At 52.2% G+C, this 14,022-nt stretch overlaps 7 protein-coding genes across 7 annotated transcripts; 4 read left to right on the forward strand and 3 right to left on the reverse strand.

Annotated features, from left to right (window-relative positions):
- Positions 1-51: 51 nt before the first annotated feature.
- On the reverse strand, positions 52-1,734 carry CABS01_05363 (uncharacterized protein; the record flags this gene model as incomplete). The annotated part of the gene is made up of 3 exons (XM_060538733.1): positions 52-215; positions 292-1,185; positions 1,251-1,734. The coding sequence occupies 3 exons, from the start codon at positions 1,732-1,734 to the stop codon at positions 52-54; spliced, it is 1,542 nt and encodes a 513-aa protein (XP_060404995.1).
- Positions 1,735-3,812: 2,078 nt separating this feature from the next.
- Positions 3,813-6,026, forward strand: CABS01_05364 (uncharacterized protein; the record flags this gene model as incomplete). Its single annotated transcript, XM_060538734.1, has 1 exon — positions 3,813-6,026. The coding sequence occupies one exon, from the start codon at positions 3,813-3,815 to the stop codon at positions 6,024-6,026; it is 2,214 nt and encodes a 737-aa protein (XP_060404996.1).
- Positions 6,027-6,935: 909 nt separating this feature from the next.
- Positions 6,936-7,795, forward strand: CABS01_05365 (uncharacterized protein; the record flags this gene model as incomplete). The annotated part of the gene is made up of 2 exons (XM_060538735.1): positions 6,936-7,387; positions 7,723-7,795. 2 exons carry the CDS (start codon positions 6,936-6,938, stop codon positions 7,793-7,795), a joined length of 525 nt encoding a protein of 174 aa, XP_060404997.1.
- Positions 7,796-7,874: 79 nt separating this feature from the next.
- CABS01_05366 (uncharacterized protein) lies at positions 7,875-8,297 on the forward strand (the record flags this gene model as incomplete). The annotated part of the gene is made up of 1 exon (XM_060538736.1): positions 7,875-8,297. The coding sequence occupies one exon, from the start codon at positions 7,875-7,877 to the stop codon at positions 8,295-8,297; it is 423 nt and encodes a 140-aa protein (XP_060404998.1).
- An 870-nt stretch (positions 8,298-9,167) lies between these two features.
- On the forward strand, positions 9,168-11,180 carry CABS01_05367 (uncharacterized protein; the record flags this gene model as incomplete). Its single annotated transcript, XM_060538737.1, has 2 exons — positions 9,168-10,122; positions 10,507-11,180. The coding sequence occupies 2 exons, from the start codon at positions 9,168-9,170 to the stop codon at positions 11,178-11,180; spliced, it is 1,629 nt and encodes a 542-aa protein (XP_060404999.1).
- A 237-nt stretch (positions 11,181-11,417) lies between these two features.
- CABS01_05368 (uncharacterized protein) lies at positions 11,418-12,059 on the reverse strand (the record flags this gene model as incomplete). The annotated part of the gene is made up of 1 exon (XM_060538738.1): positions 11,418-12,059. One exon carries the CDS (start codon positions 12,057-12,059, stop codon positions 11,418-11,420), a length of 642 nt encoding a protein of 213 aa, XP_060405000.1.
- A 441-nt stretch (positions 12,060-12,500) lies between these two features.
- On the reverse strand, positions 12,501-13,709 carry CABS01_05369 (uncharacterized protein; the record flags this gene model as incomplete). The annotated part of the gene is made up of 2 exons (XM_060538739.1): positions 12,501-13,389; positions 13,459-13,709. 2 exons carry the CDS (start codon positions 13,707-13,709, stop codon positions 12,501-12,503), a joined length of 1,140 nt encoding a protein of 379 aa, XP_060405001.1.
- Positions 13,710-14,022: the final 313 nt, after the last annotated feature.

A 14,022-nucleotide genomic window follows, 5' to 3' on the forward strand; every position in this document is an offset into this window, starting at 1 on the left:
GCCGGAATATAAACACACTCGTTTGGCGTCAAATTCCTAGTCCCTGCTACATCAAAGCTGAGCACCGCCGCCATCATCATCTTCGCCTTCATTATCTTGGAGCGTATTGCCGTTGTCGAGATTTCCAATGTCCCCAGATCCATGTTCCATCTGAACCGCCCCTTGAGACTCGGTTGAAAGATCCAGTAGTTCGATAGCGCTGTCCAAGCTGAAAACTATTGAGGAAGCAACGTATCATGTCAGCCGATCGGACTCTTGCTTTGCGTCGCATAGAATACCCAAGGCGCTTACCTTCACTAGATGGACCGGCGTCACTATCATCTGCTCCCTCCGTCTCCGACCCATATTCACTCTCATCAACCAAAGACGCAGTAATCTCCGTAAACGAGTCTGGACGTTGCATCGTCGTCGCATGTAGCTCGCCCAGCCGATCAATCACCATAGCCTTCAAGTCCCCGATAACATCGTTGATAATCTTCCGCTGATTGATCCAGCCAGGGTCCTGCTTTCCGCCCACCAAATTCACGATTCCCCAATTTGGGTATACCTTCTGATGGGCGTCAAGCAGAGTGACCCTAGCGGGATGGTGACGAGCATAAGACTCACAGCCAACGCACGCCGGCTTGCTGCAGGCGACGTAGCGGTCATTCGAAAAGTACCTCCTTCCGCTGTCATAGAAATGATGGAGCATCTGGACCTCTGCGTGGACGCATGGCTGGAGTGCGCCCTCTTTGAACTTGTCCTGGATTTGGTCTTCAATTTTGACTTGGGTTTCCAGTCGCTGAAGGACGTCCAGGCACGATCCATGCTGGACATCTGTCTCGGGTAGAATGCGGTTCAGGATACGTGGCAACGTCGTGTGCGCATCCGATTCTGGCACTGGCGCGCTAATGGGACGTTGGACTGCCGCAACTTGGTAGGCTTTGAGAAGTACTTCCATACGGTTACAGTCATCGAGGAGCTGGTTGATACTGCGGATACGGGCAGCTAGACGGCCGATCATGTGTCTGACTGTACGAAACGCCTCGACAAGCTTTTCCGGACGCAGGTCGTTTTCGGTATCTTGGCCGAGCTGCTCGATGCGCCGCATCTCCTCGTCGTTTCGCGAGCGGTATGCTGTCCGACACAGAGTAGCATGGGAAGACATACTCTCAAATTGTCGGAGCCACTTGACAACCCGGGCATCTAGAATTCGTAAAACCTTAGTCTCCGTAGGTATTATTGCCTGCGAGGAATAATTGATGACTGACCGATCTCCTCGTCGCTATCTTCCAGAGAAAGACGGCACTTTCTAGCAGAATTACGAAGAATTCTGGCTTCCTGTCGGAGTCGATCAGAGGCAAACGCAGTACATCGAACCACCAATGCCACCTCCGCTGTGGCGCGATCCAGTTCGTTGATCGGTTCACGAAACATGCGCAAGGTCTTGAGTACATCTTCAAGGAAATCCACTACTTTATCTCCAGCGCCCTCGTTTGAAGCAACCCAGAAGACGTAGCAGTCATAACGGTTCTCGACGGCGATGGCAGTTGCAGTTCTTCCTCCCTTTCTGTAGTCGCAGAGAAATGCCAAGTTTTTGAAGAAACGTCTTTGAACATCCTGCGTGGTGTAAGTTCCGAGCTGGGAGACGACATGTGGGCCGACGATGGGACGGATGATGAAAAGAAGGAGGAGAGCTTCGTAGAGACGGTAACGGAGGCGGGCGTAGGGTTCCATTCGGGGTGTGAGAGCCATTTTTGCGATTTCTCTTCTTGACTTGACAATTGTGATCCGGAAAATGGAGTCGTGGAGTGTGGTACGATCAATATCATTGCAATGATGAAGCCTTTGGAGAATCAGCCGAGGATAGTTCAAATCTTTGCACACACATAATGGCGAAAGCCTGGGAGGACGAAAGGAAGCTGGCCCACGAATGAGGGTCCTCACCAATGAAGATCCCCAAGAATGAAGGCCTCCACGACTGAGCATTCCCGTCCGTGGGCCAACTTCCCTTCGTCCCCTGAGGTTTCCGGAGACTCAGATGTGGTGTGTAGTGATGAGAAATGCTTTGCTGATAATGCAGGAGGCCCTCCAGCGTCGATAGTTTAAATCAAATGCCGGATCTGAATTGCCTTTGAGTCTCCAGAAGAGGTGTGTCACAGAGTTTTGGTCGGGATCCTGCTACAGCAAACTTTCTTCTACTATTCGACGTCATTATTCGATAAGAAGCCGAGCCTGCAGTACCTGGCTGAATCACATGATGGTATGAGATAAGGCCTGGAGTTTAGAGTTGCAGACACCCGATTCGAGATTGGATAGTTGCTTAATGTTGCATTGACAGCGCCGCAGGGGCCACCTACGGTCGATAGATACATCAAATCGTTGGCACACACTCAACCCTTTCTCTATGCCTTCCGCGACATCAACACACCGCCGGTTCATTTGCACTTCGTCACCACCAAAATCGCTGGCCTTGACCCACCTATTTTGATATGAATACTAACACTAAGCATGAAATCCACCACTTTGCCCCAGATACCTCAAGAGTACCCCAGGGCTAGTAAGCCCGCCATATGTTCATAGGGAAAAAGTTATTGACACCTCCAGGACATTATCGAGCAAGAGACAAAAAAAATGGACGATCTGGGAATCGAACCCAGGACCTACCGCATGCTAAGCGGTCATTATACCACTAAACCAATCGCCCATGGCATGATCTAGCCCGGACTTGAACCGGAGACCTTCAGTGTGGCAGACGGGAGGATGAACCTCTCGAACTGTTAGACTGACGTGATAACCAACTACACCACCAGACCTTGTTGAAGCAGCGGCCATAATTTGCAAATATGCATGCAGCAGCAGAAAATTGTGTGCGTGGGAGGTGGGATGTGAGTGTGGTGGAGATTTGTGAAGCGAAAGTAGATGCAGAGGGCGGGCCGAGATGCAGGGTGGCATCCAATGGTCGACTGCCGTTGATTTGGCGTGGACATGGGTCCAAGAGTGGGAATGGGGACTGCAGGGGGATAAGGGAACCGAGAAAACAACATTCGCGTCTTGTTGCAAGATGCTTTTCTGGAGCTACCTTTGCTATCGCTGTGAGTATCAAGGAACACGATAGTTAGGATCGCGAAGCTCGCCATGGCAACAAGCTAGTGATCCAGTATTCTCAGGCAGATGCCATTCTCAAATCTTGAAGAACGTTGTCATGAGTGAGTGTATAACTGTCTAACAGCAATAATAACAGGCCCTAGCTGTAAGCTCTGACCAATGATCGCGTCCGAAAGAACCCAATCGCGACCTCACGAGCCCAGGGGCATTATCAACCGCGTCAGTCGCGACTCGAGAGTGGCAGAAAGGGATGCGAACAAATACAATAAGGAACGCCGCCAAACACGCGAGACGGTCGCAGACCTGGCCGAGAATTGTTTGGGACGACCGCGGCTGGGACGGGAACGATTGGCTGAACGCGCGGGTGCGGAGCGCGGGGCGGGCGGGGCCGGTAAAGGTGGGTCCAATGCCGGGGGTGAGCTTCAGCCGCTAGTCTTAAATAGGAAGTGTGTAAACAATAGCTCCATCCGGGCATCAACAACATGCTCATCGATTATCAGGTATGAAAGGAAGGGAGTGGATTGGCATACGAGACACACGATACAGAGTTCAACGATACCTTGATCTTATTGAAGGAAGTGTTCATTCGTAATTATCCCCAGGTCTTGTTCTGGCACAGGAACATCGCGACTTTGCCTGCTTCCATGCGCATTCACCCCCTCCTCTAAACCCGTATCATCAGAGTACTCTGTGCTCAACCACCGAGGACGTCTAGCTACTTTACCATGACCAACGACGACCTGCCCATCGCGTTACGGCGCACACGCCGGAGTATGATCGCACCCGCTCATGAGCCTTCACCAGCTCCAGCACAATCCCAAACACCACGCAAAGCATCAAAACGCCGAGTCCGCTTCTCAGACCCAGGGCCATCAGGATCAACAACACCACGAACAACCCGCACCCTCTCAACAGGTCTCACTCCAATGATCAACCGCACATCTCTATCCCGCGGAGGCGTACCCACTCCATCATCATCCTCCTCACGCCGCCGTCACTCCATGCCAAACCCACCCTCCGGCGCGGCAACAGACCTGCCCCCAAGCGGCGAAGTTCACTTCCTCCCCCTCCGCCAAGTACTCTCGGGCCGCGTCCAGCGCCGTATCCGCCGCAACGGCCTCAGCGAGGAGATGAACACCATCACAGCCGAGAAGCGCGCCAGCGCAAAGCAAGCAAAAGAACAGCTCCAGACTCTCCGCGACCAACTCCGTCAAAAGGACGCGGAGATCTACGAGCTGCAGAATGCTACCATCATTCTCGACACAGAACGTATCTGGGCTCTTGAAAAGGAGGTTGATGACCTCAGGAGCCAGCTAGCGGACAGATCTTCGGCGTCAGTGAGGCAGAAGAGCTGCTTTGACTGGACGCTCGCGGCGCGGGACCCGTTCGCCGACGACTTTATGGAGACGGATACCGTCGAGGCGGAGTCGGTGTGCGGGGAGAGGGTGCAGTATGCCGATGAGACGGTGTTTGGGGAGGCGACGATGGCGGAGATGGAGTGTAGTACGCCCACGCGGGTGAGATCTTCGTTCTTGACCCCGCCGCTGACGAGCCCTGTTGCGGCTGGGCCTGCTACGCCTTCTTCGCTTCGGGGGAAGCAGAGAGTGGTGGTTTCAGCGCCGTCGGACACTGGTGTGCAAGCGAACCTCCCTGATCCTGAAAAGCAGCGGCTCGAAGAGGAGTTGGCTTCTTTGAGACTAGAGATGTCGAAGCTCACCGGCACGTTGGAGTCGTACTCTGCTCTCACCGAGCGACTATCCCAGAAGCTTTCCGCCGTTCCGCCGGAAGACACAGCGTCGGATTACTCCATCGCTACAATCGAGACGCAAATCACAAGCCTCCTACGCACGATTTCTGACCGCACCGCCGCGCTGCAGGACCTCAACGGATCTCTCTGCGCCCTAGGCTTCCCTGGCTCCGACGGCGCCGAGATCGTGACTTCCCTCTCCGCCGCGTTGCGTACCGCCCGCCTGGAGCTTGAGTACCTCACCCCAGGCGAAATAACCCTCCCCCTCTCCTCCCGCGGCGCAGAGGTCCTTGACCTTCTCCTCACGCGCCTACGCGACCTCGCGAAACGCGCAAAGGAGGACGAGGCGTCGATAGACGAGTACCACGAGCTAGAGCTCTCTCTCCGCCAACAACTCGGTGCGCGGGTCGCCGTGATGGGTGAACTCGAAAGCGAGCTCAAACGAGCGAGGGAGGGACTTGAAGAAAAGGAGGGCCGCGTGAGCGAGCTTGAAGTCAGCGTCGAGAGGCTCAAGGGCGCGGTGGCTGGCTACGTGCGTGACATCAGCGAGTTGGAAGGCGTCGTAGGCAAGACGGAGAGCGAGAACCGCGACGCCATGGCGACCAAGGACGCGCAGGTTGAGGTCGGGAGACGGGTCCTGCGCGCCAAGGAAGACGTCATAGCGAAGCTGGAGACGAAGCTTGCGGACGCGGTGGCGCAGGGCCGGTCGTTGCGGAAGAGGCTTACTGAGGCGGAGGAAGCGAGGACGAAGGAGGTTGCGGAGGTGACGAGGCGAGGTGGTGCGGCGCTGGCGGTGCGGGATGCGAGGGTCAGGGAGTTGAGGGAAGAGTTGGAGAGGGTGAATGCTGGGTTGAGGGCTGCGCACGAGGGGATCAAAGATTTGAGGGTTGAGAAGAGGGGGTTGGAGGGTGAGATGGTGAGAGAGAGGGAGGCGGCGAAGGGGGTTATTGAGGGGATGAGGGGAGAGCTGGAGAGGGTTGTTGGGATGAGCCGGGAGTTTCTGGGACCCGGGGCGGAGGATGAGGCCGGAGCGGAGGGTGCGGGGCCGGATAATGGAACTATCGGCGGGTCCGAGTCCGGGGCGAAGAGGGGCCTGCTTGCGGGAGATTTGGCGCGGCGGTCATCGGGGAGAAAGAGGAGAAAGTATGACAGCGGGCTGGGATTCTTGGAAGAGGATGAGGTTGATGCATGAAGTTAGCTGTGCGAGCTATGGATTGAGGCATCGCATGCGTGTATGGCGCTTGAGAACCACTCACACAAGATTTAGAGGAGGGCGTTTTGGCGCATGTTCCAGTCGTTTGCCGGTAGTCGCGGCGGTATTTCTTTTGTCGGTTGTAGATTTATCTTTGCTTTCGCCAGGTTTGGGTAGACAAACGGGCGGGGCGTTGGAATGTAACGGGATTCAATTTCATCTCTTAGCTCGATGCATGCGCATACACGTGGGCCACTTTCGCTGAACACAGCTTTAAGCTTGCTTTAGCCTGGCAACAATTCAAGCTGACTCGAATGGAATAATTGTTACTGAATGTTAAGGGGTGCCGTTACGCTTCTTTATCGACTTTAGGTCATATCACGTTGCTCAATTGAGGGCATATAGTCATAGATGTCTTATCGTCTACTAAGGTACTAGGCATCTCTTCATTATCACCTTGATTACCTTACTTCAGAAGATCTATTACTCCGATGAACGCTTTAAATGCAGCTAAGAGTGACTGACGTGATTCAATATCTTTGCTATCCGCATTCATTCTCATGAACAGGCCGCATCCGCATCATTCCACAGTCAACACCAAAACCCCCCACCAACTGCCGCACCCACCCGCAACAACATCGCATTATCACATCTTCACGAGAGGTCACACAAAAACGGCCGCATGCGTGCAACACCAGCCCGCAACCCGCCAACATGTCCTACACGAATATCAAAAAACAGGCCCTCCCAGCCCCTTTTTCTTCTCGCAATCCGTACCAGTTTCCATTTCTATCAAAAGATCTAATTTCCCGACAAAATTCCTGAAATCTTTCCACGTCTTCCTCACCAGCGTACCAAAGCCATCCTCCTACCGATCGTCCAAACGCAAACCAACTCAATACCGCAGAAATGTTACCCCCCAAAGCAAAGTTCGTCCGCGAACTCGAGCGCGACAACAGCCTCACACGCAAATCCACATCCACATCCACAACCCCATCCTCCAAAATCTTCACCCACAACCTAAACTACACCTTCGCGGCCCCCTCAGTCCCGGACATGACCTACTTCGCCCGCATCCTGCACTACCAACGCTACGGCCACGACGGCCTCGCCTGCTCCGGCGTATGCTCGAGTAATTTCACGCTGCCCGTGTACGAGAAGCAGGGGTACATGTCGCCTTACCAAGTACGATACACGGAGCGCCCCGGCTCGCGGGGCTCGCTGAAGAGTGATCAGTCCTTTGATGTCGCGGGATACCGGCGGGAGCTGGCGGCTGCGGGGGTGAGGAAGAGAAAGTGGAACACGTTTTGGGCTGTTATTCTTGCGATATTGATTATTTTCTTTGGGGCGGGTGTTTTGGCGTTTGTTCTATTGTCGATTCATTTGGGATGACTGAAGCTGCGTATTAGTTTCGCGACGCAAAAATTTGGGTTTGAGGCGAGCATCTGTTATGTTTTTAGTTGAAGGTTCTCAAAAGTTTTACTCGGTGTATAGCAAGCGCTGCGTGTCTCTCTCAACAAACAGAAACTCCGATGAGTTCCCGGTCTATTAATTAGGGAGTTGGAGTTTCTGGCAGGCTTGCTTAATTGTATTAATCGATTGATTTTGCGTACGCTTGTTTTTGACATCTTTAGTGGCTCTTTGTTTGACATCTTTCAAGCCCCTACGCCCTTGCTGACTAAAAGTTTGTCGATAGTCCCTCCACCCCGCTTTTCCAAACCATCACGGCCAAGACTTCGACATCGCTCTGCGAAGGGTTCTCAGTCTAAGTGCCTATAAAGCCCAATCATTCGCTCACCTTACCTTGGATACATCAAAGCCAATCAAACCATAACATAAGACTTCAAAATGACGACCTCTGTCGGCGAAACCTCCCTTCAGACCCTCCTCTCAACCCTTACCACCGTCCTTCACCCGGAAACCTACGTCTTCGTCACCCTTCCTGCGGAAGCCCCACTACCGCCCCTCTCTGAGATTCAACTACTGTTTAGAGAGTCCGAAGGCGTCACCCTCATCACCACTCTCGATACCGCGACAGCCCATAAGTGGGATTATGCGTTCCCCTCAAAGATGATTACCCTCAACGTGCACTCGAGCCTCGAGGCTGTGGGGTTCATGGCTGTTATTGCGACGAGGTTGGCCACTAAGGGGATGGGCGTAAACCCTGTGAGCGGGTATTATCATGATCACTTATTTGTCCCTGTTGGCAGGGAGGAGGAAGCTGTGGCAGAGTTGAGGGAGCTCGCGTTAGAGTCTGGAAAGGAGATCTAGTAGCTACAAATCAAAATAATCGTTGTCGTGGTCGGCAAGAGGTCTTCGCTTCAACGCGAACACGGGCAAGCAGCGCACCCCAGCGATGTCTCTGAGTAGCTTATGTCTGAGAGAAACCTCAATGAACGCTGCAGTTAATTGTATCGGGAATACGCCTGCGACCCCTTCGTCGACAATTTAGACATCAAAGGTCTGCCACATTTTGGGGTACATACCTCAAGTCAAACGATGAACGAAGCTAAGGCTTCCAAGACAGGGGTCACAACAAGCTAATTGACAGGGTGCCAGCGCTTCAGTACGAAGTATCCTCGTTCAGCAGCTCCAGCTCTCGACACCATATTCCACTTTACCTGCGTGATCTCCTGCCGACAGTTGAAGAAACGTCTTGCAGTCTCTTGTGTCGCTCTAAGGTGACCTTTACACTGGCTGACCCCACGCTGCGGGACGACGCGCCAAGGAAACAGAGATAGGCAGCAAGGCAGTATCGGTATTGGTCCAGGCTAGGCTGTCCGAGAGAAGATTAGCTTGAACATGGGGTACTGCAGGTCTAACTCCAGAGGCGGACTATCAGCGTATCAATCCGCTCACTCTTGCCGCCGCCTTTCAGCTTGCCGCGATCATGCAGGATTCAGAAAACACGCGGGAAGATTAACCAAAGACATGCAACCTAGCAAGTCAACTAAATCATATGATAACATTGATCAAGTGCACTGGCTCCCCCACAGCTCCCGAGCAGCCAGACTTAGCTTCACTACCTAGCTCACCACCTTCTTCTCTTGATCCCGACTCTGGATCTCCTTCACTTCTGAGACCTTTCTCTTGGACATCTTATGACGATCAGCGAGATTTCGCTTTCCATACTGATCCCACATGGAGCGATCGGAGCCTAGGCTTCCAAAGTCTCGGACCAAGCAGTCTAACTCCAAACCTGCGCCATTTACAAACTTTTACACGCCTGAGAACTCAGACTTCTACGCCAAGTTCAAGTATCGACCTTTGGACAAGAAATATGAAGAAGTTCGACTTCTCGATGTTGATCTCACTGGGGGCAACAAGCACCGCATGATCCATTCGATTTCTTTAGCAAAAGCTGGGAAATATTGCGCCATCTCGTATTACTCGGGCAACCCCAAGGACACAGTGCCGGTCTGGATCGAGGGCATAAAGATGAACATATTCTCCAATCTCGCCAAAGGAATCGAGAACGCTGCCAGCTTCTGGAAGAAAGGATCACCGAACCAGCCCCTGCGACTCTGGGTCGACCAGATTTGCATCAATCAGAGCGATTTACCAGAAAAGTCGCACCAAGTCAACTTTATGCGCGAGATCTACCGGAACGCTACACATGTATACGTGTCAATGCCGGTGAAAAAGAACCTTCGTCCCGTTTTCGAATGGCTGACGGGTCTTGCGGCGGCGAGGACGACGAAGGGGTACGAGCCATCATCAAACATGCTTTACGAGAACCCGCCACCAGAGCTAAACCTCTCAGGAAGATGGAGAGATAGGGGAAATCCAGAATGGCCAGCAGATTCCTGGGAAGACATTTACCGTGTGATCAATCATTCTTGGTGGAGCCGCTCGTGGGTTTATCAGGAATTCATTGTCGCCTCGGATGTCTTCTTCCTATTCTCTGACGAGGTATCCATGTCATGGAACCAGCTCCATCCCATCCTGTCTCTTTTCATGGAACTGGACACCGTCAATGCATGCAAGGAGTCGCTGCAAAAACGGGATCAGGCTGATGACACCATGCATCGGTACAAAATCTTTGCCAGCATCAAGCCCATGAAAGACCATCTTCGCAAAGTCTTCAAGGCAGCCTGTGAGTGCTGTCCTATCTGCTTCTATGATGATCGATTCTCCCGTAAACCCTGGAACGTGTTCCGCTGTTACATCTCCTCATGCGTTTGCACAGCCCATGTACTAAAAGCTGCGGCGTACGCTGTACCTTGGACCCTCGGCTGTTGCTTTTTTCGCTACCCTTGCTGTCCCGGGTACGAGGCAAGGACGGCGCAAAAGTTGAGAAGTAGAACAAGTTTAGTAGGAATGGAACACCATGTCCAGCGACTAAGGACAACGAACGCTAGTCGAGTACTCGTCAACAGGGTAATCGAGGGTAGAGAGCTATGGGAAAGGCAAAAGCATCAGATCAACCTGTCTTATCTGCTTCAGCACGCACGAAACACCGAGACCTCACAGCCAAAAGACAAATTCTATGCCTTTGTCGGACTGGCCAACCTCGAGAACGAAGTGCCAATCCGGTACGAGCCAAGTTACAGCATCCAGGCAGTGCTCATTGACGTGGCTCGTGCGATTGTGGTGCACGAGGACGCGGGCCTCGATATCTTGGCACAAGCAGGCACGGCGGCACACCGTCGAGACCTTCCCGAAGGCAAAGATTCACTCCCGTCATGGGTTCCAGACTGGGATAAGCGGGAGGATATCGAGAGGCAAAAGTTCATCGACGCCTTGGAGCTACCGTCCGCATGCAGCGCAGGCACAAGTCAGAGCTCCAAAGCCACTCTCGACTTTTTGGAAGACAGACACGGGAATGAGATGAGAGTGCTCGTCGCTGCGGGAACCCAGGTTGATATTCTCGGAAGCGCCATCGACAGAGGCCATGACGGATTCCTACCTTGGAAGTCCTTTTCAAGCTCGGACGGCCAAAGAGTGATTACGACGACGAGTATTGCGCACTTTGGGGATGAGGTCTGGGTTCTTGACGGCATGAGCTGGCCGGTCGTTTTACGAAGAAGTTCGGCTGACAATTCCACTACGCTCCTTGCCATCGCTATGGTGCGTGAAAACGGCCAGCCTCATCAGATCATGTTCGGAGACAAGAATCTTTCAGGAGAGGCGGCTGAAGTGGTAATAGTCTAAGCACAGGGTTTCACCTCAGTCGAAAGTCGCGCAAACAAAGAAGAGGTGCATAGAGCTTAAACAACAAGGGAATTCCAACCTGACTTCATTTCCTACTATATATTTTGACATAACTCGTTGTTGTACAACTTGAGCCATGATCTCAACGACTAGCAACGAGTCTTTTTTCCCTATTGACTGCAACCCGCGTGTCAACCGCTACCCTGCTGCTAAGCTGCAAGCTTACCATCTCTCGCTTCAAGCGTGTTGAGACTCGGCCGAATTCGAGGTGTCCTCTCCGTGACTCGCCAATTCAATTCCGGTATGGCCCGCTTCTTCGGGTAACAGATATCCCAAATCTAAGAAGTACGGCGTGGGTAGCAACGAGAAATCATGTTCTTCTTGATAACCGAGACACGCCGATGGAGTTAGGGACTGCATTGACAAGCCTCCACTAGATGTTGGCAGCTCTGATGAGAGGTTGTTCGCGATGTTCGAGCCACTCATGGGCGCTTCATCAGGGTTGAAAAGACCAAGCCAGCCGGGGTCCAAGAAGTTGGTTCTTGAAGAAGAGATGTATTCGAATGTAGCCTCATAGCCTGAGCCCGTCGATGGTGGAGGACAGGGAATGATGCTTTCATTTGCCCTTGTCGTTGATGTATCTGGTTCATCGGGTTCCGTACGAGCATCAAAAGTCAAGTCCGAAGGCTTGGAACCCTCGACAGACGTATACTCGATCTTCTTCCACTCCCCGTTAACTTTGAACCAGTTTGAGGACATATACCGTTCGAAAAGAGAACGCTGGGCTTCCCTGACAATGTCCACAATTTGGCTCGTTGTTCTGTCTTTCACCAGTCCGGGATCGGAATCATCAAGTAGGCTTCGAAGACGTCGAGGCATTTCTCTATCCAAGTACTCCGTGTATCCCTCAACTGCAGAAGCCTTTACGCTCCCATAGAATTCTGGCTGTTCATGATCTGCGTCGTATGAGTTACCGTGGTGGACATTCTTGGTTGGGACGACTCACAAGGATTTGGTGTTTCCTCCGCGTCGGGGAAGAGTATCAAGTATATTTCTCTCCACTTGCCAACTTCGTCTGTCACTCTGGATCTTGTTCTAAGACGCCTCTCTTGATCTTCACTGATTAATAAATTTCGGAGAGGCGCTTCTGTAGGGTTGCACCTGTTGTCTGCTCTCAAATGTTCAATTTGATCCGTCCTGGAACCAAATGACTTGTAGCATCGAGGGCAGGTCAGCCGCGATTCTGTATGAGACCTGAAAATGTGTTGCCTTGATAAACCGTCAGCGAGATACAATACTTGTAATTTGGCCTATGCGGACTTACTTCAGGCGATGAACCGAGGTCCATCCACCTCCAGAGCATGTCCGCCATCTCGATGAGCTGATAATTTGAGGAAACGCCTTGTAATAGGGACATGCAAGTCTGAGTTCTTCGTTGTTGGAAGTCTTATGAGCATCAATCCCCAACGTTGTTGAGTCTTTGTTTGCGTTCCATGGGCTGAGCAGCATTCCATGCGCTTCATCGACTGTGAGTGCACTCGACCGCTCTGGGATTAGTTCGAAGTGGGGCTGTCCAAAGACCTGCTCGTCGATGTAAGGCGAAATAGGGTGGGGAACGTCAGGAAATGTTATATCCCATATTTCAAACCACTGGTCTTCTCTAGTTGAACCTCTTCTGGCTGACCAACAACGCAGTGCCATTTTCTGGTCTTCAGTGATTCCTGTAGGTCTATGTTCTGAAGAGAGACGGATCACGCATGTCCCCTGCCTCACGTGATGATCACGATCCCCGTAGTTGTCAAACAATTCCATGCAGCATGGACAGTAAAATGGCTGCACGTGACGTCGTAGTAAATGCTGCTTGACGTATCTGATCTCCGAGAGTTTGGCGCTATAACACGGTCGATGGTTGTTCGGATCAAGTCTCCAGAAGGGACAGGCAAAGTGGCACTGCGTGCTCTCTCCCTTCGTCCTCTTCCCCATTGAAGCTTTGGGGTCTTCATTGTCACGGCCAGAGTCATCGTCGCTGCTCTTTAACCTCTTTCTTGGCCTTGCACTGACGGATTGAAAGGGTCTGGAACCGCTCGAGGTGACGGCTGGAGAAGGTTTCTCGGAGTTTGTTGAGACATGGCCTATGACGTGTGACTTCTGGAGAAAAACGCCAAAGTCCTTAAGACATGACAGTCCGAAGCATTGTCTTGGAAGAAATCTGCCAAGCTGTCAACACCTTGCTCAAAGTCTGCAAAGAACCGATATTGCGGGCTCGGGTTGTAACTACCTGACAAGATTTCCGAGGCTAGCAAGTCGAGCCGAGAAGTCATGTGACAAGTCCCACGCGCTTTGCTGGACGTTTCTTCCTACGTCCCTAACAAGTGTATCCACAGCCATTTGGCTGTTGTACTGGGGGTCGCCGAGCTGATAAGGTTGAGGCCGTATGTGTTGGACTTTGAATCCGCAGCTTTTACTCTGCTGCAGTCCTTGGTGTGTAGCCCTTTCAGTGATCGTGTCGGTTAGATACGTACCAGCCATATAAGATCAGATGCAGCACACAGCTGTGATGAATCAGCCAGCCTGATAGCTATGTAGGGCAATGGCTATGCTAGCAGGTTGGTCAAGGTGGAAGACTGCAATGCCCACGAGAGAGCAGACTCAGCCTCGGGAAAAGCAGGACTTTTTTGTGATCTAGAGGGGAGAAATTACGTATAGCACTTTGACGATGGGTCATCGAACAATGATCTTCGACCAAACGAAGCGTTCAAATGTTTGGAATAGTCACAACCCGATGATGACGAAAAGAGGGGAAGGAGAAGTATTGCGGAAAAAGGGCAACCATGAGAAATCA

The sequence above is a fragment of the Colletotrichum abscissum genome, assembly GCF_030869225.1.
Source record: "Colletotrichum abscissum strain IMI 504890 chromosome Unknown Scaffold_11.1, whole genome shotgun sequence".
NCBI lineage: Eukaryota > Fungi > Ascomycota > Sordariomycetes > Glomerellales > Glomerellaceae > Colletotrichum > Colletotrichum abscissum.